The 25,636-nt window shown below is 35.0% G+C and overlaps 4 protein-coding genes and 1 pseudogene across 4 annotated transcripts; 2 read left to right on the top strand and 3 right to left on the bottom strand.

The window, feature by feature from the left end:
* Window positions 1-350: 350 nt before the first annotated feature.
* Window positions 351-1,609, top strand: LOC140821716 (peroxisome biogenesis protein 7-like). Its single transcript, XM_073182278.1, has 2 exons — window positions 351-1,008; window positions 1,189-1,609. The coding sequence occupies exons 1-2, from the start codon at window positions 471-473 to the stop codon at window positions 1,593-1,595; spliced, it is 945 nt and encodes a 314-aa protein (XP_073038379.1). The 5' UTR covers window positions 351-470; the 3' UTR covers window positions 1,596-1,609.
* On the bottom strand, window positions 1,455-9,171 carry LOC140821710 (probable serine/threonine-protein kinase SIS8; annotated as a pseudogene).
* Window positions 9,172-13,986: 4,815 nt separating this feature from the next.
* LOC140821702 (uncharacterized) lies at window positions 13,987-17,848 on the top strand. Its single transcript, XM_073182263.1, has 4 exons — window positions 13,987-14,212; window positions 15,279-15,401; window positions 16,927-17,046; window positions 17,515-17,848. The coding sequence occupies exons 1-4, from the start codon at window positions 14,179-14,181 to the stop codon at window positions 17,577-17,579; spliced, it is 342 nt and encodes a 113-aa protein (XP_073038364.1). The 5' UTR covers window positions 13,987-14,178; the 3' UTR covers window positions 17,580-17,848.
* Window positions 17,849-18,386: 538 nt separating this feature from the next.
* On the bottom strand, window positions 18,387-19,606 carry LOC140824498 (uncharacterized). Its single transcript, XM_073186079.1, has one exon. It carries the CDS (start codon window positions 19,490-19,492, stop codon window positions 18,614-18,616), a length of 879 nt encoding a protein of 292 aa, XP_073042180.1. The 5' UTR covers window positions 19,493-19,606; the 3' UTR covers window positions 18,387-18,613.
* A 970-nt stretch (window positions 19,607-20,576) lies between these two features.
* LOC140821695 (seipin-2) lies at window positions 20,577-23,565 on the bottom strand. Its single transcript, XM_073182251.1, has 2 exons — window positions 22,251-23,565; window positions 20,577-21,263 (listed from the first exon to the last, which is right to left on the bottom strand). Exons 1-2 carry the CDS (start codon window positions 23,322-23,324, stop codon window positions 20,814-20,816), a joined length of 1,524 nt encoding a protein of 507 aa, XP_073038352.1. The 5' UTR covers window positions 23,325-23,565; the 3' UTR covers window positions 20,577-20,813.
* Between the last annotated feature and the right edge of the window lie 2,071 nt (window positions 23,566-25,636).

Here is a 25,636-nt window from a genome sequence, read left to right as displayed (position 1 = left end):
CCGATACTAAAGATTCTTCGATCTTTGTTCATATATCCATATTCCGGTGGCTGCCTAGATCATGTTGGAACTTGCATGAGAATCCATATTCAACCCACGCAATGGAAAAAAAAAAAAAAAAAAAAAAAAGGAAGAACTTGTCGTGAGGTTTCCACCAAAAAACTAAAGCTATACATGACAGAGAATCAAGATTTGTTGTCAATTGCCAATTTTCATCAGGGCTCCTACAATGTTATTTAGTCATAAAGCCCAACTTATATGGATCGAATTGGAGCGGATGGCCCAATCCTAAAATTTATATTATTTTATATTTTATAACAAAAGTGTGAAATTTTTCTGCTTTCTGACTGTAGGAAATTGCATGAAAAGAAACGTAGAGAAATTGATCTCAATACTGGAAACTGATTTGACTTCAAGATAAACAAACCAAAGCAAGCCGCCACCATTCCTACCAAATATCCGGCGGTGTCATGCCGGTCTTCAGGACCCCTTTCAATGGATACTCCGTTAAATTCAGCCCTTTCTATGAGAACCAGCTCGCGGTCGCCACAGCCCAAAATTTCGGCATCCTAGGCAACGGCCGCCTCCACATCCTCCAACTCGGGCCTACCATTGCCGAACGTGTCGCGTTCGACACTGCCGATGGCGTCTACGACCTTTGCTGGTCTGAATCCCACGACTCCGTCATCGTCGCAGCGATCGCCGACGGGAGCCTCAAGATCTATGACTTGTCCTTGCCGCCAACTGCGAACCCAATTCGCTCGCTCCACGAGCACGCGCGCGAGTGCCACGGCGTGGATTTCAACACCGTTCGTAAAGACTCGTTTTTGAGCGCTTCTTGGGATGATACCGTGAAGCTGTGGACCGTGGATCGGCCCGCGAGCGTCAGGACTTTCAAGGAGCACGCTTATTGTGTGTACTCCGTTGCTTGGAATCCTAGGCATGCCGATGTCTTCGCTTCCGCTTCCGGGGATTGTACAACTCGCATTTGGGACGTTCGAGAGCCAGGTAAATTGATTCTGATTTCATTGGATCGTGCAACTATTGAAAGTATGAGATTCGACTTTAGCAACAAGTTGATATCCAATTATAGACCAAATTATCGTGCTATTTATGATCACAGCTAACAGAACGCACCATAAACATAGCTTGCTGATCTGCAGATTTAAGGATAGTTCATTTTTTCAGGTTCTACCATGATTCTTCCTGCACATGAATTTGAAATCCTGTCGTGTGATTGGAACAAGTACGACGACTGCATAATCGCCACTGCCTCAGTGGATAAATCAATAAAAGTGTGGGATGTTAGGAATTACAGAGTACCGGTGGCTGTGCTTAATGGGCACGGCTATGCAGTGAGGAAGGTGAAGTTTTCACCACACAGAGGAAGTTTGTTAGCATCATGCTCGTATGATATGACAATATGTTTGTGGGATTATATGGTCGAAGAAGCGCTCATCGGGAGGCATGATCACCATACAGAGTTTGCCGTTGGTGTGGATATGAGTGTGCTTGTCGAAGGGCTTCTGGCAAGCACCGGGTGGGACGAGCTCGTTTACGTTTGGCAACATGGAACAGATCCCAGAGCATCGTGAAAACGAGGGATGTTGATGTGTTATTGTCACACTTGATTTTGATATATTGATGTATTCGGAAGAAGGTACAAATGGGGTGATTTCATATTGGAAAGTAGGAGAGGGTTGGGGTGGGGGAGAGTGGGTGCTATCCCTTATGTAGGTGATGCGTAATAATTGGTACTTAAAATGACAAGTTGTGGCTTAGAAGTTCGAAATTGGCTTCAACAGCGACACTGTAATTCATTTTCTGTCTCCCAAAGAAAGCGAGATAAAAAAATAATCTTTGAGAAACAGGGTTTACAGTGTGATTTAATCGTTGCATTCTTCATGCTTTGTGACATGCTTTTGACAGTTCGGATTGTGGAGTGACTCTTGAAACTTTAATATTTGTACGTCAATGTTGTCCGATTCTGAAAATTGTGAGCTTTAACGAGAGCACAGCATGTCTAATACACTGTAACAATTATAACCTAAGCAGACTCGGCATGCGGAAGGTCAAGTGGAGAAAAACTTCAGCACCATTTAATCTTCAAAGACCAATATAGAGCGATTCTTAAATGAAAACGTTTCTATTATAGCTTGCCAAATCTCAATGCAAAGGGTTTATCATTGACGGTACACTTGAGCAATGCACTTGCAGCAATTAAACTAACAACCTTCCGCAATCGTGCAGCCGTGAGAGAACCTCCTGACAACACGGCCGTTTATCTGGTTCAGCCCAGCAATCTGGGAGGGAAAAAAATCGATTGTGAACTTTCACTGGATGATAACAAAAGTCAACATAAAACTTTATCGAAGTTCTTTAGACGGACCTGCAATTAAAGTGCTCAGTGGACCTTCTGGAATTTCTAGCCTCTGTCCATCATTGGCAACAGCATAAATTACCTGCTCAATGCAAAATATAAACCGACACATTTGGATGATTTATTTTTATCTGCTGAGATGCAAATATTGGTGGAAACATCATGTAAGACTTACTTTGACCGATGGTATGCCTTCCCATGGTTTCTTTAGTGTGCAGAGTTCCCATATTATGACCCCGAGACTAAAAATGTCACATCGCTCTGTGAAGGGCTCATTGCGGATAAGTTCTGGCGCCATCCATTCCGGAGTTCCAGCAGCAGAAGAATCCTTCATTGATCTGGTGGTAAGTCTCCGAGAAAGCCCAAAATCACATATCTTCACCGCCCAATGCTTATTCACAAGACAATTTGCACTTTTCAGATCACGGTGTGCTATTTTCATCCTATGTAAGTGCATTAATCCCCTACATAATCAAATGAAACCAAAAACCAAATATAAAACGATGAACAAAGTTAAAAAACAATACATATCTAAATAACATCAGATCTACCCTTATTATGCCTACTACGATCTATTTTTTACCACGTTTAACAATAAGATCTAGAATATGGTTTACCATGTAATCTTACGAAAATTCATACTACTCATTTTAACACCAAATTTTCATTATTGGAATTGGCCTCCATTAAAGTGTATCAATACACATATTCACAAATTCTAATGCAATTCAAAAGCCTTCATCCATTAGATGTGATAATAAAATTTGCACAATCTATAGTCAATAGTTTGATCCTCATTGAATCAAAATAAGAACTAAACTGTTAACATATTTAACAACCTTGAACAGGACTGATATATTGGAATATGACTTAAGACTCCATCAACCATGCTCCATTCCTTCATTTTGGCGACAGAAACACGGTTTTCCTATGTGCCATAGTTTAATAAATAAGTAGAAAAGTATAAAGAAAGAGATGAGCGAATGCACCTGCATATATCACAAAGCATTTTAAGTCTCCTCTGCCAGCTAAGTTTATTTTTCAGTCCACTAGAATGCATCAGAAAATACAACGATCCCATTTCCATGTATTCCGTAACCACGGACAAGCGAGGAGGCTTCGTGCAAGCACCAAGGAATAGTATCACTGCAAGATAAAGTATGTGTTTTTTTGGCCAAAGAGAGAAATATTAAAACAACAAGAATAAGTTGTTTAAATGGTTTAGGTAGCAAGATTACCATTTGGGTGACGAATTCGGCTGCAAGAAGGAAAATAATTGGTTAGGTAATCAAAAGAATGTTATTTTCCCCTAGCCAAAGAATAAAGATGCAAGTCAAGGAAACTATTTCGGGGAAAAAGAAAAACTAAAAACATTAAAAGCCACCATGCATTACCTCAAGATAGATAGTTCATTACAAAAATCTTCAATATTCTCGACAGTCGGATCTTGTGCAAGAAACACTTTGATCCCTACCTCTAAACCATTCCAGGTGCCTCTGAAAACTTCCCCGAAAAATCCTATGATACAACATAGAAAAAAGGGTGTTCAACGAGGATGGAGAGATAAATAACACGAAAATATGGTTAATAATACTAATCTGCTAATGACAGGTACATTTGAAGACTGGAAGCCTTTTTCTTTGGTAAGGAAAAATTTATTGATATATAGGGAAAAGATAAACCAAATGTCTCAAACAAGAAATAGAAATCATCAAGTTAAACAAAAGAAAACACAAAATTGTCCTTCCTGCACAACAAAAGCATTCTGAGAATTTGTTTGGCTTACCTAAATCTTTCACAAACTTCAAGGAATGTATATGCAGAAACACAAGATTGATCCAGTATGAGAGATCGGGCAGAGTAAAAGTCGATTGCAAAAAATATGAATAACAATATCGATGTATCTATGAATGTCATTTGGATATCACAAACAAAATATTTGAAACCAAATATAGTTAATATGCTGAAGAAACTCCAAGTTTGCACTGAACTTGTGTAGAATCTTATGAAAAATTCTGAAAATTGGGTAATTTGACTACTATAATTGGGCACGGCACTTCCAGAAATATCAACACCATAGTAAATGGAATGTTGAAACATAGTGAGGTAGAAAAAAATATTAATCCAAATCCGAAAAACTAATTCACCTTACTTTGCTTGTATATAATTTGTATTATGGGCTAGGTGTCTCCAGAGAGCATATGAAATAAAGTAAAGAGCTTCATGATTCAGAAAATAGCGATATTAATTGAGTGTATATGAATTGAAATTAAAAAAACAAATAAAAATCATTAAGAAATAAAATTAAAGGCAATAGCGACCCAACATGACAACAAAACTGCATGAAACCAAGGCTCTGTTTGGACAAGTACTTGTAAAACGTTTTATAAAAGTGTTTTTTTATAAATAATTTAAAAGTTGTTTTAAGAACAAATATGCATTTGAACAACTAAAACACTACAAATGTTTTTAAAGTAATTGTCCAAACATAACACAAATGATGGATGTAAAGTAGCTAAGATTCCCTTTCCCAAAGTTGCAAATCTGAAACAGGAAACTATATCCGCTTCAAGCAAAAAATAAAAGAGATGTCAAATTATTAATAAATCATGTTCGCTTTGAATCGGAGACGTATGAAAATGTCTTTTGTTCATGCGATATTAGAAAAAAACAAGGAGAAAGACATGGACTGGCAAAACTTTGTATGTATAGCTGCTCGGTTGTGTTCAACCAAAAAGGAACTCCGAATAAAATCATGCTTGGCTAATAATAAACATTCCCCAAACAAAGCATACCTATTCCAACTCGAGTTCCAATGGTAATTTCGGAAAAATCAATGTTCCATTCTTGGAATGGTAATAAAGACTTGTTCCATATTGTTGATGATTCAAGAACTTTGTCGAATGTTGACATCATATTGGAACTGGCAAAAACCTCTGTGGGCTCACTCACAGTAGAAGCTTGATTGGAAAAATGATGAGATGAAGGCAATGAGATCGCCTTGTGGGTGCTTTTTTTGCTTGCTACGGAAAATATCTGTCAAAAGTTTTTGGCCATACATTCCATCATGGTCATCTAGACTCGACTTTGACACCTGAGAAGGAAAATTTCTTATTTGAAATAGACCAAATGATAACAAAATAAGGAATTCCTGCAAGAAAAAGACATCTGTTGTTTAAGGCCTTCAGGCTGCAAAAATGTACAAAAAAATTTAATTTGCGAAGAAGATGGGTAAGAAATTTTTGAGTAAGAAACTCATTTTAAATAAAACATATAAGCATGCACTTGCTCTTAGATTGATGGATTTGATATGAATTGGGGGATAAATTTGAGGAATTAATTTCAAATGACAATTTTTTTGATTGTATTCGAAATTACAGCAATTATTACTAAAATTATTTAACTTGATAATAGAGTTACTTGAATTTTGTCACTTCCAAGCAAGTCAAGGAATTTTAATCATAGATTTGAAATCCATCATTTCGAAAACCATCAATCCACGCACAACTAAAAGAAAAGTGAAGAAAAGAAAGAAAGAAACAAGGAAAGATGTTAATTTGCATCTAAGAATACACACACAATGTATGGTTTGAAACATAGCTTAAAATTACTGAATTGAAGGTGAAAAAAACATTTGCAGAATTCCTTCAAGAAAGAAGCAAAGAGGAGAGCATACACTTTCTTGAAGATCAGAGCTATTATCATTTTCGCTTGTAGAACAACTACTAAATGAATTTATCAGTTCCACCAGAAAACGATTTCACATCAGATTCTTATTCAATTCTTGAACAGCAATAGAATTAATTTCACGGACAAAAGTGAAATGACGTAGCTTTACCAAAAAAGCTGGTATAGCTACCAAATGTATTAAAATACAGCAGACTTTTCCCCAACCAAGTCAATTCACGCCAAAGCTCACCGAAGAAATTACATCACAATACCATGCATGCACATAGTAGTGGGACCCTTTCTTAAATGCCATAATTTTATTGTGAGGAGATTTTCACCACAGACAATTGTCAATAAAAACTTAGGTTATTAAATTTTAAAAATTACCTTTATAGGAAAATTTTAAAACCACTGAAAAAGTTCCCACCTGCAGATCAAAGGGTCGCAAAAGTTTGCAAACTGAAGTTGCAACTTCATTACATTATCAAGCAAAAACCAGGAATCCCCCAAATTTTAAAGGTCTTCATAAATACAACATTCAATCAGGTTTAGTTCCAGCAAATTGAAGTCAACATTTACGTTTTAGAAATTCTACCATGCCATGTTAATAATTCTGTTCCAAGCAATCAAATCAGAATATAGTCCATGTTCTTCAAAAAACACCAGCTTTATGGCTTTTCAAAAAATTACACAAACATTGGAAATCCCATCTAGTCTATCATCTGTTCGCGCAAGACAGTAATAAAAAGCTTATGCCACAGCACATAATGTAATTGAATAGTTTAATGGGTTTTATTTGGACAATCTTTTCTCCTACGATTGAACAGAAAGATGCAATATGATAGCCTATCTGTTATGCAGTCTTCAGATAATGCATCAGGCAATCGAAACCTTGTAATACATCTTTCTATAATGCGCAGCCTCTCATAACCACATATTTTTAACATAGTGCATCAGACAGACCTGATTTTTACGCAACATTTTAATGCATGTTGGTTCAACAGTCCTTTGTGTGAAAACAAAAGGAGAAAACAGAGATAATGTTAGAGACATGGTTAGCTTCGAGCAGAGAAGGGAATAAGATTGAAGGCTAAAGACCTTTATAGGCTCTAGCGCACAAAGTGTATAGAAGGAAAGCCCACCTGGGAGCCTAAAGAAATCCACAAGTGACAAGCAGGGGAGTGAGGGAATAAAGTTCAGGTCATTTTATTTATGAAGCATTCCGTGTTTTTGGGTAGCCGTGTTGGTTCTAAGTTATGCTAGGGATGAGGGAAGAATATTTTTCCTTTGGGGCCAATCTTCTCCTAAGGATTTGTATCCTATTTCCATATATGTTATGAATTAAAAAAATTCCATGGAAATTATATAATTTGCATGTCCTAATTTTGAACTCCGATAATACATGATGGTTCTTAAAATTGCATCGCACTCTTTATGATTGTTTTGACAATCATAATCACAGCAGAACATATTTAACTATTCCAACATTGTGGGGAGCATGCAATGAACAAATTTCCAAAAGGAATGAAAAAGCAGACGACCAAATTTATACTATCACCCTAGGCTTACAAGACATTTAAAAATACCAATACTTAAGGATGAACAACCTCACAATATCGTCACCAATCTCAGGAATCATGCTAATACAGTGCCGTCTTCTCCTGCAGGTTTCTATCGGAGATGCCCCAGCAGACCTGAAATTTGGTATATAATTTGAGAAGTATAAAAACATAAAACATGTCCTTTTACCCCATTAGATAACAAGAAAAATTAAAAACTGAGGACAAAATGAAGAAACAGTAAGTGGGTAAAATAATCCAAGCACCATTAATTGTTAGCAAACGCTGGAAATAATGAAATACCAAAATGCCAAATTTAATTCACTGACATGTTTATTGCGTAGCTGTAAGTACCAGTCCATACTAAATACTGTACTCATTAAATTTTAGGAACCTGAAAAAACCGCCACAGGAATTTTATGGACCCATTCGTAAGAGAAATGGTTAATTAATAAACCAAGATCAACCAAAAGTTCTATTGAATCTGAAATAACTAAGACGGATATGTGCTAATAGGAATCTGTCACATCTTCTCAAGGTAAACCCTGAGGACCCGAAGTTTATTAAATTTTTTTCAGAATAGACATCTACTCGGATAGAGACTTATAAATGTCTATGACAACAGGTTGCTAGTTAAAAAAGAACAAAACATGGAGCTTTGATAAAGATGACATTTACCACCATAAGCCTACATTCAAGCCAAATAGTGTCGGCCAGAACTTTGAATAAGATTGCCCGGGAATGGCAAGAACCATGCTTTATCTGACACAGTATATGGATGCCTTGATTTTTCAGTGAGTGAGAGGCTTCTTCAAGGGCACCCTCTACTGGATCTGATTCTGATTTTGGTCGTTTGAAGAAATCGCAGACCGGTAAATGGTACAAAGTAGCTAAAGAAAAACGGTGGATCACACTGTTTTATGCAGCTTGTTTATCTACAGTGGCCATTTCAGAGCGTAATGTAACTGGCCAGGAAGTTTTAAACATGTACCATCATTCCAACTTATAGATAAACCCACTACAGTACACATTTTTTGGTCTTCAATAGATAATCTCTATCTAGCAATAATTAAACTAATTTCATGTTGCCACTTCTTTTCTTATCCATTAATCATGTAAGACCAACTGCGTGCCATAATGTCAAAACCTATAATTGGTGATAATGGTACGAATAATTTCATGGAACCAAGAAATATTTAAATACCATGTTTTGATAGTAGCATCAGCAAAAGAAATTGCTGCCCTCAACAATAACTTCCAATAATTGTATCAAAAAGCCAGTCATAGGAATCAAACATATGATTTTGGCTCTGAATATCGATCCTAGAAACAAGCACTTAACGCTATCAAAAGCTATAGGTGATAATAAATCAAGTAATGCATGTGTTTGTCTCTCCTCTCTATCCCTCTTTTTGAGGAAATGGGATATTTATTTAACCTAGGTTTATTGGCCTAGTTGTTATGCTATGAAGTTGTTCCCGTGGTATAATGTGCGGCATATTAGTGCTGCTAGTTTCTGGTGCCTTGACGAATGATATATCCTTAGCCATTTTGATATACTTAATGGAAATTTAATTGATAATATATAGCTAGAAATTACATACATGAAAATCGTTTGAATCTTGCTATCCAAAGACTTGTGAGTCTGTGATACGATTTTTTGGAGAGTAACAATTGTCCATGCTCACTTAGTGGCCTAAACATGATGTTTGGGTCGGGTACAAAAGGGGCTCACCAATCCGCTTATCTTCTTGACCATTGCAGCAGGACTTGAATGCAGTCCCTTTGCCAAAGTGGCTGCCAGCTGCTGTAAAATGAAAAGCTTCTTATCTTTATGAGCATCAACAACAATTACATTCAGCCGAAGCCCCTCTATATCCAGAGTGTGAAGGTCATCCAATGAAGGAACACTATTAAAAAGTTATTTGAATCTTCTTTCCTACAATGCACAAAGCATTACGTGGTAGGAAAAAATGTCAAAATGCTACACATTAGAAATTTTACATTAACCACGGATTTCTCAAGAAATCAGAAGTTATTTTAAAAAACAAATTTATTCGATATGAGAAGATCATAAAACCCAGTACAGAAGAAAAAATGCAGCTATGCTAGCAGTAATTGCCAGATGGAATGAATATTTCAATGCGGGAACATTTCAATCCACAATTACGGGAATTAGCAAGCTATATAGGGCGAAATGCAAACATGGAAGCTTCCAAATTAAGGACTTGCTCATAATTGCATACAATTGTTTATCCCCTGAAACCACAATATGACACATTCATGTACATTATCGAGGGAAAATTATTTTCTTGACAAAGTGACACATATTAAAAATGTTAAGACACAGCTATTGCAAAAGTATTATGATGCAAAAACTAAAACAGCTATGATGATAGAAACTACTAGTAACCCAAGTTTAAATGCAAGCATATCGATACAGACACGTAGTTCCAACAGATTTTGGTATCAAATATTTCACACAGATATAAAAATAAGAATAAGACAAAAACCAAAGGTTGACCTAATCAAGTTGAATTTGAAAGTAAAGAAGTAAAGTTGGACTAATTTTCTTTAACTAGTAAACTAGGTTGATAATTGAAATTACTAAGATTTATATACATGTTTGAATTCAGGCAAGCACAACTTACAGGAGTGACAAAATAGAAACCATCAGGAATTGTTTCGTAAAGTTTTCCAGTGTCCCCCAGGGTTTGTGATGCATTCTGAAATTCTGGTACCCCAAAATCATGCTGGCTTCTCAATTCTTTAGAACTCAAGTTATCATCAGACGAATCCACGGAAATTAATTGAAGTTTCTCAACGAGGCTTGATGGCCAACATTGGGTATTAGGAGCTGGTGCACTGACCGGCCCCATAAGGTCCTACCTCTCCATGTCTTCTTAGATTTCAAATGCAATATCATGTTTGACAAATGGTGATCAGAATTCAGAGTCATAGCCAAAATGAACCAACTCCTAAAAAAGTATCAGAAACAACTCCAAGTCAGACCTAGGATGCAAACATGGAAACTTCTTAGCAATTTCAGATTGATATAAGTACTTATAATTACTAGTTTCATTCATTCCAGTATAATATTTACAAATATATTAAGAACCTGACACAAAATGCAAACAATTCATGCTTGGTGAATTGATAAAATGGACAAGGAATTGATGAACATTTTACGTCATCAAAAGTTTTCTCAGGGAACAAAACTAAATATCTGCACCCATTGGAAATGTGTAATATGCAGAAGATGTGTTCTTTATTTAGAAACTAAAATCTAGATTTGTTCAACAGTAGCCTTTGTCGTAAAAAAAAAACTACTACGCCAGAAAAACCTTCTAGTTTTGAACTTTTGCGCAAAACTCTATTTTGGGAATCCCTAATTATTCTTTGTCCGATGAGAAATAAAAACAAATAAAATATGAAATGATAATTAAGTGTGACCGTAGACAATGATATTGATAGTTAATATAGATCAAGTATTCTTATGAAGTTAAAGGCAGGTAACAGACAAGTGGCAGAATCCTATCCAATTTTGATGGATAGCAACGGCGTAGTTCATTAATCATAGAAAGTGAAAGTATAGTCAAAGGCTATGAGACACCAATAACAGATTCAACCAGTAAAAACAGCGAAAAAGTGAGGAAATCGAAATTCTTTCAAGAATCAAGAAAGAATAGTCAGGGACTATGAGAAGCCAGTAACAAATGTGAAAAGTAAAAACATCCAAGAAGTGAGGAAATTGAAATTTTTTCAAGATTCAAAAACACATTAAACGCTTTCTAATCAATTACAGTCCATGAAAAAAGATTTATTAAAAGAAACCTATAACAAGAATATAGCTAATCACAATAACAGCAATCAATATGAAATGGGTACACAAAGTCGTCCTCCATGAAAGTAATCTCACAAAAAGAAGCGGATACAGTGATCAAAGACCATGACAAACTAGTTCATGAGATAAGCAGAGGCTTCTTCTCCAGTAACCGATCTACAATTTTCAGAGCACAAAAGAGAAATAAAACAGTTGCACTAAAATTCCTTTTCTTCGTAAATAAAAACAATCTCGTCAAGAATTAAGAACCCAGAAAGCACTTCCTAGTCGATTTCGCTACATCAAACAATACGAAATCCAATCACATGGTCCTTCCTTATTGATATCCTCACAAGAAACCTAAAAACAAGAATAATCAGTGACAATAATATTCAATCTGAAAAATGGTAGGTATTTACGGGAAATTTGTGGATCATGAAAATCTGAAATTGAACGACTGGGTCACGAATCTTCCAAAACGCGAAAAATCAAGGATTTGCTACGCGATTGATCTCTCGGATCTTGATTTGGAACTTCAAAATTGTGCAGAGGAAGAACAATAATTGGGACAAAGATGAATATATAGGGTGTTGGCGAAGAGACAATTGTCTCAACGGAAAGTATTATTCAATCGTTGAGGGGTTTCAATTCAAAATATGATTGTCAAAATTTAAATTATGCCCTAAAAATTGTTTATTTTTATTTTTTTACTTTACTCAATAATAATAATAATAATGTCAAAGTAGAAAATTTAGTATTTAAATTTTATAGTTCAATGATATTTTGATTTATAGCGTCTTTCGATTTTTATACATTTTCCTACGTCACGATTATCAGTTTATATGGTTGAGTAGGACTTCTATGCAAATATATTACACGGAGATGAGACTCCGTTTATATCTAAAAAACAGTAATTTTCTCTCAAATCAACATATATTATGGAATATTTTTTATATAAAAAGTACTAACAAAAAAATATTTTTGCAGAAAAAATAATATGTTAGACGTAAAAAAATTAATATCTTTATTGATCAGATCGGAAATATGTCTCGCATACTTGGAAAGAGATGAGAAGGGAGAGATGACTGATTGCAAAAAGAGAAAATTTATATTATTATTTTAAAAACTAATATATTTTATAGATCGAATCGGATTGAAAATTTGTCTCATATACTTAATATCTCTTTCAGTAAAGTTGATCTTATTTATATATGGATCTGGTTATCACATGTTAGAAGATTACAATCCTATTATTATTATTTACTTTTTTAGAAAAAATATTAAAGCATATGTTTTTAATCATCATCATATGAAAAAAGGAGCAATGTGCACATAACGCGCTGAATTGAACGCGTCACTCTCTCACTCTCCTCCCTGTTTCGGTCATCTTTTTTGCGAATTTCCCACCCCAAAACTTGTTGGGGAAAAAATATTCCAAAAAACGGTTATATTTTGTTAAAAATGAAGAGCCGTCTCACGATATATGAAGGATACCCTACCCAATGACAATAAGTAATACTTTAGCATTTACTCTTTTTTGGGCTACCAAATAAAATACGTCTCACAAGTACGTGAACCGCTCACACGTTTTTGCCTATGAATAAACATATTATTTGTACTCTTTTCCAAAATATTAGTGAAACATTGATATATAACAAGAAATTTAAATGAAAAACTTACTTTTTATATATATAAAATCAAATATAGTTTTCAACAGAATATTTTTTTCATTAAATTGTATATTAAGTTATTGTCTATGTTTGGTATCTTACGGAAAGTATTATAAGAAATATTTACAATTTAAAATAGGAAAAATGAGGTAAATCTAAATCGAAAAAATGTACGTCCTAATTTTATTATTTGGTTCATAAAAAAAATCATATTAATCAAATAAAATTTTATCACGAACTCTACTTAGACAAAAAAATCCACCCAAGACTCCGTCCCAAATGACCCAAACTACAGACCGAAATATGAAAACATTGACTCCAATGTGAAACATATCAAAATATGAAAAAATTCGACCAAAATATGAAAAGCTCAGCCCAAACTCAAACCAAATGCGAAAAAACTAGCCTCATGCTCGATTCAAATGTGAATAACTCGACCTAAGTGTTAAAACTTCGACATAAATATGAAAAAATGACTCAAACTCGACCTAAACGTGAAAAAACTCGACTAAGATAATATATATTAGTAATATCAATTAGATATGACATAGTATAATGACAATGTATTATATTGTCCAAAACACATGAGTTTGAATTCGAATCGATCAAAATATGATATTATTTTTATTTTATTTTGATATAAAAACATAGTGTTCATTAAATCAATATTAATAAAAGAATAAGTCTCTAGTGAGACGTTCTTACGAATCTTTATATGTGAGACGGGTCAATCTTACCGATATTCACAATAAAAAATAATACTCTTAGCATAAAAAGTAATATTTTTTCATAGATGACGTAAATAAAATATATATCACACAAAATATATCGCTGAGACCGTGACACGACATTTTTTCCTAAAAAAAACATTTGATTACCTAAAATATTTATTCTCCTTATTTCTCGTGGTTTCTGAAACAATAGTGGACTCCCTCCCTTCTTTCGATTTTCAGTGCTTAACTCGCAGGAGAAGAAAAGCCAGATTACCTCTAAATTGAAAAAGAAACACCACAAATATCTGCTGTTTTGGTTCGATTAGTAGGATTTCTTACCGGAGTGAAATCAGTGGCTGGCGATATGGGCTGCGCTGGATCACGCTTGAAGGGAGAGGGTACTCTTTTGTTGCGTTTCTCACTGGATTGAACTATTGTTTTCTTGAATTTCAACGAGGGGCACTGTTTTTGGGGTTCACCATTAGTTATTTGACTGTAAAATTATATCTTCGCTTCATAGATTTTTTTTTTAAAAATGTCGTGTTGTTGAGACTCCGTGTCTGGGCTTTGCTGAATTTAAATCTAGCTCCTGATTGTGACAGCTGTTTGATTTTTCGAATGTTGGCGTGAATAGAGAGTTATTCTTCTCTGATTTTATTCCAATCTTCAATCGGTGCTTGGTAAATTTATTGTTTTCTACATGGAGTTTCGCACTTGGAAAAATGAGTTGATTGAGAATTGGATTTATTCAACATGTTCCATTAAACATGAAAGATTTCTCTGATTTGTTCGAGGCCTGAGGCTTCAATATTACGAAACTTTGACTTGGTGAAGAAAGTAAAAAAGTAAAAAGAACGGCCGTGTTTCCTGAGTCTGCATTTTCTCAGACTTATGTTTCATACACTGAATCCTCCTATAACCAGATTGTAATTTTAGTGGCTTGGTGGAACATCTATTTTAATGCAAAACCTAGAGAAATATAAATTTATATACGATCTTGCTGGATGGATATTGGATAGTCAACTTCGTGCTTGGGTTTTTGAGCTCGGAGATATAATCTAGTATAAGGAATAATGATCACAAACTACAATTGATCCTATTCTAAGGATTGATTGGGTTTTTGAGCTTGGAGATATAATCTAGTATAAGGAATAATGATCACAAACTACAATTGATCCTATTCTAAGGATTAATAGAACAAGTTGCACGTTGTTTCATATCGCGCTAGCACCAATAATTTCGATGTTTTTTTTAAAGAATCCTCAACTTAGTCACATTTTATGCTTTATGAACGAGCAATGCAATATTTATTTGTGCCTTCTGTGTGTCTCATGCATGATGCATCAATTCTGATGCTTGCTGTAGTATTAGCTTCTTAAATTTGACATACAGATTCAATAGTATAAATCTGGACTTCGTTTTATTTTAACTGCCTCATAGTTTTGACTTCTTATCTGAATCCAGAAACTTCAAAGAAAATAAGAAAACCCAAGGCGTGGAAGCATTCAGAAGCTATAACTAGAGCACAACTGGTACAGATGCGTGAGGAGTTCTGGGATACTGCTCCACATTATGGTGGTCGGAAAGGTGTATCATTATTTATTTTTCTACATATCTTTTTATAATCATCACATTAAGCTCAAGAACGAGCTGTGGGATTCTTCAGATGATTATATGTAAATAAGCTATGGTGTTCTATTATTATATATGGTTATCACAAGGCTGCAGGTATAACAAATTGTCATATATTTTGGCATGCCCCTAAAGAAGATAGATCATATGCTTCTCCCAATATGATTTAGGAAGTTAGATCATGTAAAGTTTAAGAGAAATGAAGTCATACAATATCTGATTTGTTATGCTAAAGAGTTCTCAACTTCAGCATTTATGTAATTTTATTTCACGGGGCTTCATTTACCTCAAGTTTTTTCACCTTCTTGAATTCATTTGGATCATCTTGATTTCTATTTTTATCACATCGAAAACTATTTCCATGCTTCATTGCCATGACACTCTTGCTTACTTGATCTGAAACCATGTTAGTTATCTGCAAGAATTTGATACCAAGTTTTAAGCTATCTTTTTGTCTATAATTGATGGAACTGGAAACATTTGTCTTCCCTCCCCACTTTCAAGTTAAAATTTTGAGCTTGTAGTGCAGTTTGGCGTGGTTCTTTGGTTTGTAGACCTTTCATTCTCTTATGATGTTTAAGTTATTTGCCATGTCAGTGAATTGGCTACTTTGGAGTAAAAGATTGCTTGTGTAGTTTGAGCTGTTGAGCAGTTCTCTAATTTTACTCTCATCCTTTATTGGTTTATAAATAATTATGTTACAACACATGGAAATAAAATTTGGTATGCATATGAGAATTGGTTCTATAATACAAGTTCAAATATATGCTTTATTACACACATATGTTGAGTGTGCTTCGATGACTTGTTATCCCTCCATCTAATAATGGTTTGAGGGGGCTTAAAAGAGGGGGCTTAAAAGAGGGGGCTTTATACCAAGAGATACCAAGAGTTTAAGGTATACTGTAATACTCTCTCCTCATTAGTACGTACCAGCAGATGTACAAAAACTTAAAAGAGGGGGCTTTATACCTTGAGAGGGTGATAGTGAGTATGGCACAGTTCCTTTAATATACGGTAACAGTCTAATAGATTATAAAACATTATATATTGGATGTGTGTTGTGCCACTAAGTATTATATTAAGCAAGATAATTTTAAAAAAACGATCTTTATATACTAAATGTGTGCTGCTAGACATGGCTGTAACTTAAAAAGCTGCTGGGAAGTAGTGATGAATAAATTCGTGAAATTCACCTTTTGCAAATGTTACAATCTACATATGATGAGAGCAATTCGACGCTGTTCCCTTGTAAATTATGCGTTTGCAAATGCTAGTATGATGCATCACTTTTTCTTTCAGAGACCTAAGTTTGTTCTTGTTGAAGATTTGAACCTGGTTCATATTTGATGTTTGAGATTCAAATATCTATTATTATTTAGATGTTACTTCTAGTGTTAACGTCAATTCAATATGAAAATTTTGAAATCCGATAATTCCAATTAAGTTTCATTTCCTAATGGTTTTTGTCGACGTTCAGAGATTTGGGATGCACTCCGGGCTGCATCGGAGGCTGATTTAACTCTTGCACAAGCAATTGTGGATAGTGCCGGAGTTATCGTTCAAAGTTCTGACTTAACAATCTGCTATGATGAGAGAGGTTTGCATTTTATTGTACTTTGGGTGCAAATGGATCAAGTCAAGTTGAATATTTCTCGTATTTTTGGTATTAGAACTCGAGCTTGTATTTGAAAATATGAATAGCTTTTGGCTCAATTCAGTTAGTTACAGTGTTTTTAATTGGTTTGAAGCTCAGATCGAAGTAGAAGAATGAACTATATTGCTCAAGTTCAGCTTGAATTAAAATTCGAATTAAGCTCAATTCATGTGGTTCGAACTAAATTAGCATGAATCACATAGCTTGAACATGTGTGCTTGTTTAATTTTAAAGATATTTTTAAAACAACGATAAACATATTAATACTCATAAAGAACAAAAAATATTATTTGGTTCGAAATATGTTTGATCTTGGCTCAAGCTTATCAGTTTCCAATGTGAATCATATCATATCTTTATGTAATTTCCACCCCGCTTCTATATCTTCTTAAAAGTGTAATCTTATTACAGGTGCCAAATACGAGTTACCCAATTATGTTTTGAGCGAGCCCACGAATCTGATCCGTGACAATTGAGAAGAACATGGTCGCCACGAAACTGTATATTGTCGTGTAAATTGGTCTCTATATCATTTTGTTTCTAACTTTGTCCCATTTTAATCTTGCTCAATGTCCATGTTAATTCGTTGCATGAAGTACTTCTCTTTGATGACAATCCCTTGTGGTCGTTTGGGGATAAGTGATAACTGTGGATCTGTGAAAATTTTAGCTTTATATAACTTGGAAAACAATATGTATTATACTGAAGTTTATAAACAGGCTATCTAAATTCGATTCTCGAGTAACTTTTTATTGTTTAAGCAGGCTCATGCACTCGATTAATATATATATCACAGTTCTAGTGAACTCTCATATTTTTAACGCACAGGCACGGAAGCATTCGATTTATTATTGAAAACTCGTGACAATTTAATATTCTTTTCGCAAATAGTTATATGAATCAAAATTGAGCAATAAAATATGGTTTTTCACAAAGATGGCGTGGATATTTTCTCAATTTTTTCCAGCGAAGGCGAATGGAGCTAATTTGTATTCTCCACTTGCGACGCAGCTTAATTTCATGCAATCCTTTCTAACACAGTTTTGCTTCGTTTTCATGATTGGAATCAAGAAATCTGGACCCTTTTTGGATGTTTTCCACATGAACGAATCGAATCTGTTAAGATTGTTAAAGAACAAGTGGGATCATTAAGGAAACAGTCAAGAACTTGGTAACTGCGGCTGATTGATGAATCATGACTTTAGAGAAGAAAACAGTGGAGCCACAGTTGATGAAACTCTTCAGTTTAATGGAAAAACGAAGTCTACAAGTGGAGGCTTGAATCTACACGTATTGGTACACATCGCATGAGGTTATAGCATTTGGATCACTTGAATTTCATATGGAATGTATGTGAATTCACTGGACACCCACCAAAGAAATGACAGCATGAACTGAATATTTCAGCAATCTGTTGAATTAAGTGATTTTTAGCGCTGCCAAGGCAAAGAAACCTTGACAAACAAAACAGAAACTCTTTTTAAAGAAAAAAATGTGAAAATAAACAGAACTAAATCTGCACCAGCCTTTCTTGATTCTGATCAGCTATGTACAACTTCACAGCATCTCTCATGTCCTCAACGGATTCACACCCTTCAAAGAAGTCAATCAACTTCTTCAGTTCTGAATCCCCGAGATCATCGATAAACGGCTTGATCGGGATAGCATTATCAGGCTGAAATCCGTAGGAATTTGGGTTGTCGTCCACAATCACCAACCTGCTAAGATCTCTCCCAATTTCTGACAGATCTTTTACCAACTTTCCATCAATTTCTTTGCAGGAATCTCGGTACAAACGGTGAGATATACGAGACCTCCAGTCGAGCCTATCCAACACAAGAGATGCGTATTTCTCGATCCCGGCTGTGAAAACGACAACCTCGAACTTCTGACTCAAGAAATTCAAGAATTCATCCACAAATGGCCTCTTCAGCACGTAGAACTCGACCTTTTCTCCATCGATCTCAGGCCTGACTATGAAATCGTACTTCCCAGGGGGATGGTTCATCCTGGAATGCACCAGTGTTTCGTCTAAATCAAGAAAAATGGTCCTTTTCTCCGGGTAAAGAGACGGAGGGAGGGTTGTCTTTTCATTGAACAGGTTTCTACGGACGGTCTCCGGGCGATTTGCAGGGACTTTTTGAAGAATTTGGTATCCCTTCTTGCGGGGCGTTTTCTTCGGGGTAGCAATACAAGCTAGTCTAGCGAAAATCTTGATGAGGCGTCGGTGGCAAGAGGACAGGGACTTGTTGATGGAAGCAACCACCAGAGAGGCGGCGCCGGTGGCATTCTTGGTCGGAGATTTCTTGCGGCTGCGGCGGTTGGTTGTGAAGTTTTTTAGATTTTTGAGTGATTTTGTGGGGGTTCTCTTTACAATCTTGGACACCATTTCTGCCGAAAATGGGGGAACAAAATCGTCAAGAAAGGAGAGAGTACACGAGAGTGGTGTGGGTGAGGGCAGTTAAGTTTTGCTGATTTTGAATTTAGGCTCGGCCTCAACGGTCGATTTCTAACATAGAAACAAAAGGAAAAAGGAAATTAAAGTAAGAGTGAGTCTCATATGAGATCGTCTCACGGATCATAATCTGTGAGACGGGTCAACCCTATCCATATTGACAATAAAAAGTAATACTCTTAACATAAAAAGTAATACTTTTTCATGGGTGACCCAAATAAGAGATCCGTCTTACAAATACGATCCGTGAGACCGTCTCACACAAGTTTTTGTCTTAAAGTAGAGGAGGAAGCACAGTGTGTCCTTTCCTTTGTATTATTAAATCATTTCAAATCCCATTGGCGGGTTGGGTCATAACCTATATACAATTTATTAAAAAAAATTAAATATAATTTTTGAATAATAATCAAGATTGCATTTGGATCAAATCATTTAAAATCTATTTATTCTATAGTTTTCATTTAGAGAGATTAAAATATATCGAGTTGTGAGACGGTCTCACGAATCTTTATCTGTGAGACGGGTCAATCCTACCGATATTCATAATAAAAAGTAATATTCTTAGCATAGAAAAGTAATTTTTTTTGCATGAATGACACAAATAAGATATCTGTATCACAAAATATGACCCGTGAGACCATCTCACACAAGTTTTTGTCAAATACATCTCATCTAAATTTAAATTCTTTTATTAATAATTATAAATTATTTCAAATGCAACCTTTGCTATTTGAAATCGATCAACTTTGAAATAATTTCTCAAATTACAATCCTTAGTGCAAATCAAACCCTGAGCTAACCTTATTTTATTTCTACATGAAAATCCATAACTATTCATATGTACTTCTTTTAATATGCTAGCATCGTATAATTGAAAATCCATAATTGTTTATGCGCATCGAGTCTTATTTTGCGATAATGATCTCGCACTTTCTCAACAAATTTCTTAGAGAGTTAGGCTTGAACATGTCTTCAGGGACGCCAGCTGAGACAGTAGGCCATTTTGAGATTTTACGCATATGGGAAATGCAGATTTTATAGCTTTTAACCTGTGGTATATAAAAAAGTTACAACATATTTACATATTTGAGTTGCAGATAATGTTAAATCACCTGTTAGACGTACAAATCAGTATTGCCAAACATGTATTAGATTATTCTCAGGCCTCAGCTGCCTTTTTACTAGGCAAGTACTGCAGCTTCTATTGGACGATTAACCTTGGACTGGATTATCGATCTGTGGCGTCGCACCTCCATTAAACCAACGATTCTTCCCTCAATCTTATTCTTGGGATCAAGATGGATTTACAGCACAGGAGAGTAAAAAGTAACTCCATGGTAAAGATAGTCATGCTAGTCCACACAAATAATGATCTCTTCCAAAACCATACCACCTTTCTGAAAAACGGAAGTTCAGACTCCAGGGTCAACGACGAAGTGTAAATTTCAGGAATACCGGCACCAGGCTTGAATTCGGCACGCTGTTCAATGACAACCCTTAAGCAGGCGGTTGGCACGACGCTTTCGGTAAAACCTCGAAGCTTTATTTTCATATTTTGGGATTCTGAAGTATAACCGGTTAAAATTGGAGCAAACTTGAGGAAAGTCAGCAAAAGGCGAATAGGCTGACTTCTATACTGCAACATGCATGGGCGCCTTGAGCTTGCAAGGGTTCTACCATCCTTCGCAAGGAAGTCCACTCTGACCTTCAAGAAAGAACGAAGAATCAATGAGGTATACGATTGTTGGTCAATGACATGAACTCGTCCTTACGTTTGTGTTGAATAGACTCTTTTGAATCTACAAACAGTAAAATCTTAATGGGAAAAGAAATGCAGAAAATACAAGGAAGACAAACAATTATCATTCTAAACTTTCTCGTGTCTATGATGTTTTCCAATGCAGAATGTTAACAAAAGATAGAAATAACAGATGCATTGCAAAATAGCAAAAAATTGTCCCTGAACGATCTTATGTACGATGTATCCCATTCGTGGATTGAAAAGATTACCTTCAGATAAAATAAATGGCTTTTTTAAGCAAAAAAAATAGGCTTGGCATCACGTGAAGAACTGCATTGGTGCATATAAAAAAGCATTTTAAATATGGGTAAATGTTACATATTAATATATTTCACTTTCGGTAGTGATAAGAAAAATAATTCTTAACACTGGTGGGATTTTTTTTTCTAACTATATTTTTTTTTATTTCAAATTGTTCAATTCAAGCGAGGTGGCTGTTCAGATAAGGATGTTTTGGCAGTTCCGAATAGTTGCATTTCATTATTCTTCTAGTTCAGATTAGGACTCCCTAGTCAACAAAAGCCACTCCATTACCAAAACAACACAACATAGTTAATACTGTACATTATTTTACAACAGGAATCTTTTATAACTTGGGAGATTCGAAACTTTTGCGAGTATCTAAGCCTATGATTCTTCAAATTCAATACAGAATCATCACTAGGTTGGGAATTATTGTACAATATATACCATCCACATTCCCGATTGCACGCCAATTGATAGGAAGAAATAAGTCTTGAGGAAAGTATCAGAGGCAACACACCTCGAAGCAATCTCTGCAATTTATTCTAGTTTTCAATGAATGATATTATAACATATAGTAGCATGAGCGTTCCAAAAGGACCAAAACACAAGGATATATGGAATTAGACAGATCATTCGACCACATACCTGGAATATTCCAAGATTACGATTGTGGTCAGATTCGGGTAGCGTCAATAAAACAGTAACCTGCACTTTGTGATTAGCTGGTATCGCCCTTGATCCGCCACCCTTCACAGCTCCTGTTTTCTCTGCTAGATAAGTTTCGTGGCTAAGCTCTGGCTCTGCTAGTATGGGCACAAATGCCAGCGGACTCTTCTCCGTATAATCAAAATTCAAATATCTCCTTATTCCTATTGGCTCCTCCACCAACACCCTTATCAACAATCCGCCAATCACAAATGATGACATCATCAACCCCACTAATACAAAACACACATAACCTGACCACAACAATCCCCAACCACATTTCAGACCAAGTTTCCAGATTGCTTGGTGTTCTTTAAACCATTCATACACAAATGGGGACACATTTTCACGCATAAGATTCCAAACTCTTTTCATTTTTCGCACCAGACATCGTTTTCCACACTTTAAAAGCCCAAACGGATTGAACATGACCATGAATAAATAATACATTAACCATATTGGAAACATAAAAAATTTAACATACAAATCAAACTGGAAGCTTATGGCCTTTATTGCTAGACCAGCTAAAAGATCAAGAAGACTAGAATTTGCATCCTGGTTGCCATTGTTTTCCTCCAAATTCGATTCTTTTCTGACCAATTCCTCATCACCTCCGCGTACATTTGCGTCGGTGCAACTCGAACTTTCCTCATTATTCCTAGTATTCTCTCCACTCACGGCCTCTTTCACACCTTCCGGGCCGCACTTCAGCTCATGCTCCTTAATTCTGCGGGAAAGCTTCGTATTTGTCTCTCTAGAATTCAAGTAATTCTCCGAGCTCACCGAAGACGACTTGATTGAATCGGCTACGGAGGACCTCCTATGAGTGCGCGATCTCCGGCGGCGCAAAGTCGCCGGAGGCGGGTTATTATTATTAACGGAGGTTGACACGTCACCATAGGATTCAATTACTTCGGAAAAGGTTTCTACGCAATCATAGAATGGGAAATCATCGGGCGCCTCGTGAAATTCCTCTTTAGCTTCATGTTGGGCCATTGATTTCGTATCGTCCATTCAAAATGATGTAAAAATGTGAAGCTGAATTTAGGGCATGCTGAGAATCGGAATAATCCGGTTTCGAATTGGGGGAATTCTATGATCCATCACGTGGATCAGCCCCACCACTTTGATGGATGTCACACCGCGTGAAAGATCGTCAGTTGTGGCATAGAATTTCTCTTCGAATTGTGTGGTAACAGAATTAGATCGATCATCCGATTGGAAATGCAATCCAATTCGAATTGAACCGTCGAATTGATATTCTTAATAAATCTTCATCTTTATAGTTGTACATGTGTTCAATCTTTGCAAGACAGGTTTTTTACTACGGTTTCTATTAACACACAAAAATGTTCAAATTCTCTGAGCATATATATGTTTTTTTTTTTTTTTTTGATAAAATTCAGTACAAAATATTGAAAATTTGGAATAAACATATGATATTCAGAACTAAATATTTTATATTTGATATTAATATATAATTTTTGAGTACTCAAACATGTATAACAAATTTTGATATTAATGACATGTCTTTGGATACAAAACATTGAAAAACTGTTATCAATATATGATATTTGAATACAAAATGTTTCATATCTGACACTAATATATGATTTATGAGTATTCAAACATGTATAATAAATTTTGGTACTAATGACACGTTTTTTTCGGCTGAAAATTTTGATACAAAACATTGAAAATCTAGTATTATATATGAAATTTGAGTATTAAATGTTATAGATCTGACACTAATATATGATTTTTGAGTACCCAAACATGTATATCAAATTTTGATATTAATGACACGCATTTTAATCGGATGAAAATTGGTATAAAAATTAAAAATATGGTATTAATATATGATATTTTGGTATAAGCTCTGTCAGATGGTACTGTTATATTATACTTGAGCACACAAACAAATGTAGATATAATTGTTCCAATTTTATACTCAAAATTTTATCTTTTACACCAGATTTAAAATAATTTATTCTACAATATCATGTATATGTTCCAGATTCCCAATGTTTAATACCGAATTTCATCTAAAAAATAATTGTAGGCTCATGGAATGTATAAACATTTTTCGTGTGAATCAGAACCGCAGAGAAAATTTTACTCTAATTGAGACTGAACACACGTTGACTATATTATTAGAGATTTAAAAGCAAGTCTCCCAATTATTTATCAAGCATTTATCAAATCTAGAACCACAAATTACTATTATTAAACATTAAACGGTGGTAAATTAAATAAATACTCAACAGTATGAGACCAAATTCAACCAGACTACATTAAAATGGTCACGAAACCATTTTCAAACAACCTAATCTGATTCAAGATGGAAGCATGATTGGTTCAATTTGTATCCGGTTTGAATGTTTTGGTTTGAAGCAGATTATGACCAGTTCCGGCTTGTTTTGCCGTCCGGGGATTCTCCGGTCGGACGACGGCCGGGATAATCGATCCCATAGTGTGGATAATTTGACTTGGCCGATGTGACCAGTTATTATTTGCACTACAATGAATCAGTACTTTGGATTGCATAAAAAAAAAAGCAGAGCATAAAAATTATCATAACCCGATTTGGAATAATAATACTGTGTGCCATTTAAAAATCAATTTAGATAAAAAAAAAATGAAATTGCTGTTGGACTAGGTTTACACCAAATGAGATACAACCTAGCTATATAATATAAATTATTGGAAATAAATAAATAATGTCATCAATTAATTATAAACAGTGGTCAACCATATAATCTTAAATTTCAATTTATATATTTTTTTAAAACATTTATTCCCATAATGTGGCCTGATAACGAAAAAAAAAAGGCTAGCTCTCTTGACTTCGAGATATTATGTTAATTTTAATTTATTTATAGTTAGAATATCATTTTTCAACTCCGTACGACCAAAGAAATTTGGCCCTTAATTAGGATGTTAATATAAAGATAATTAAGACTCAACTTTTAGATCAGTTTTTGTTATACTAATACGATTTTACACTAAAACATAAATCATACCTTGTATGATATATTCATTTGAATTCAGAACAACAATCAACGTTTTCATATAAAATCATATTAAGTGTAACACACTCGGTGTAGTATATATTAACTGTTAGCTTTGTATGATCTAAATCGCATAACAAATTGGCGATGATCTACTAAATAAAACTACTTACCCGACGGACACTTACATACGTATATATATTTTTTAAAATTAATATGATTTATATTAAAATAGAGATAATATCGTAATCGTAAAAATATCTAACACATCATATTGCAATTTGACAGCGATCATTCCAACCTAGGGCATCGGGA

The sequence above is a fragment of the Primulina eburnea genome, chromosome 2 (genome assembly GCF_022965805.1).
Source record: "Primulina eburnea isolate SZY01 chromosome 2, ASM2296580v1, whole genome shotgun sequence".
Taxonomy (NCBI): Eukaryota; Viridiplantae; Streptophyta; class Magnoliopsida; order Lamiales; family Gesneriaceae; genus Primulina; species Primulina eburnea.
Note: the sequence above shows the minus strand (reverse complement) of the source record. Positions and strands in the feature narration are given on the sequence as shown.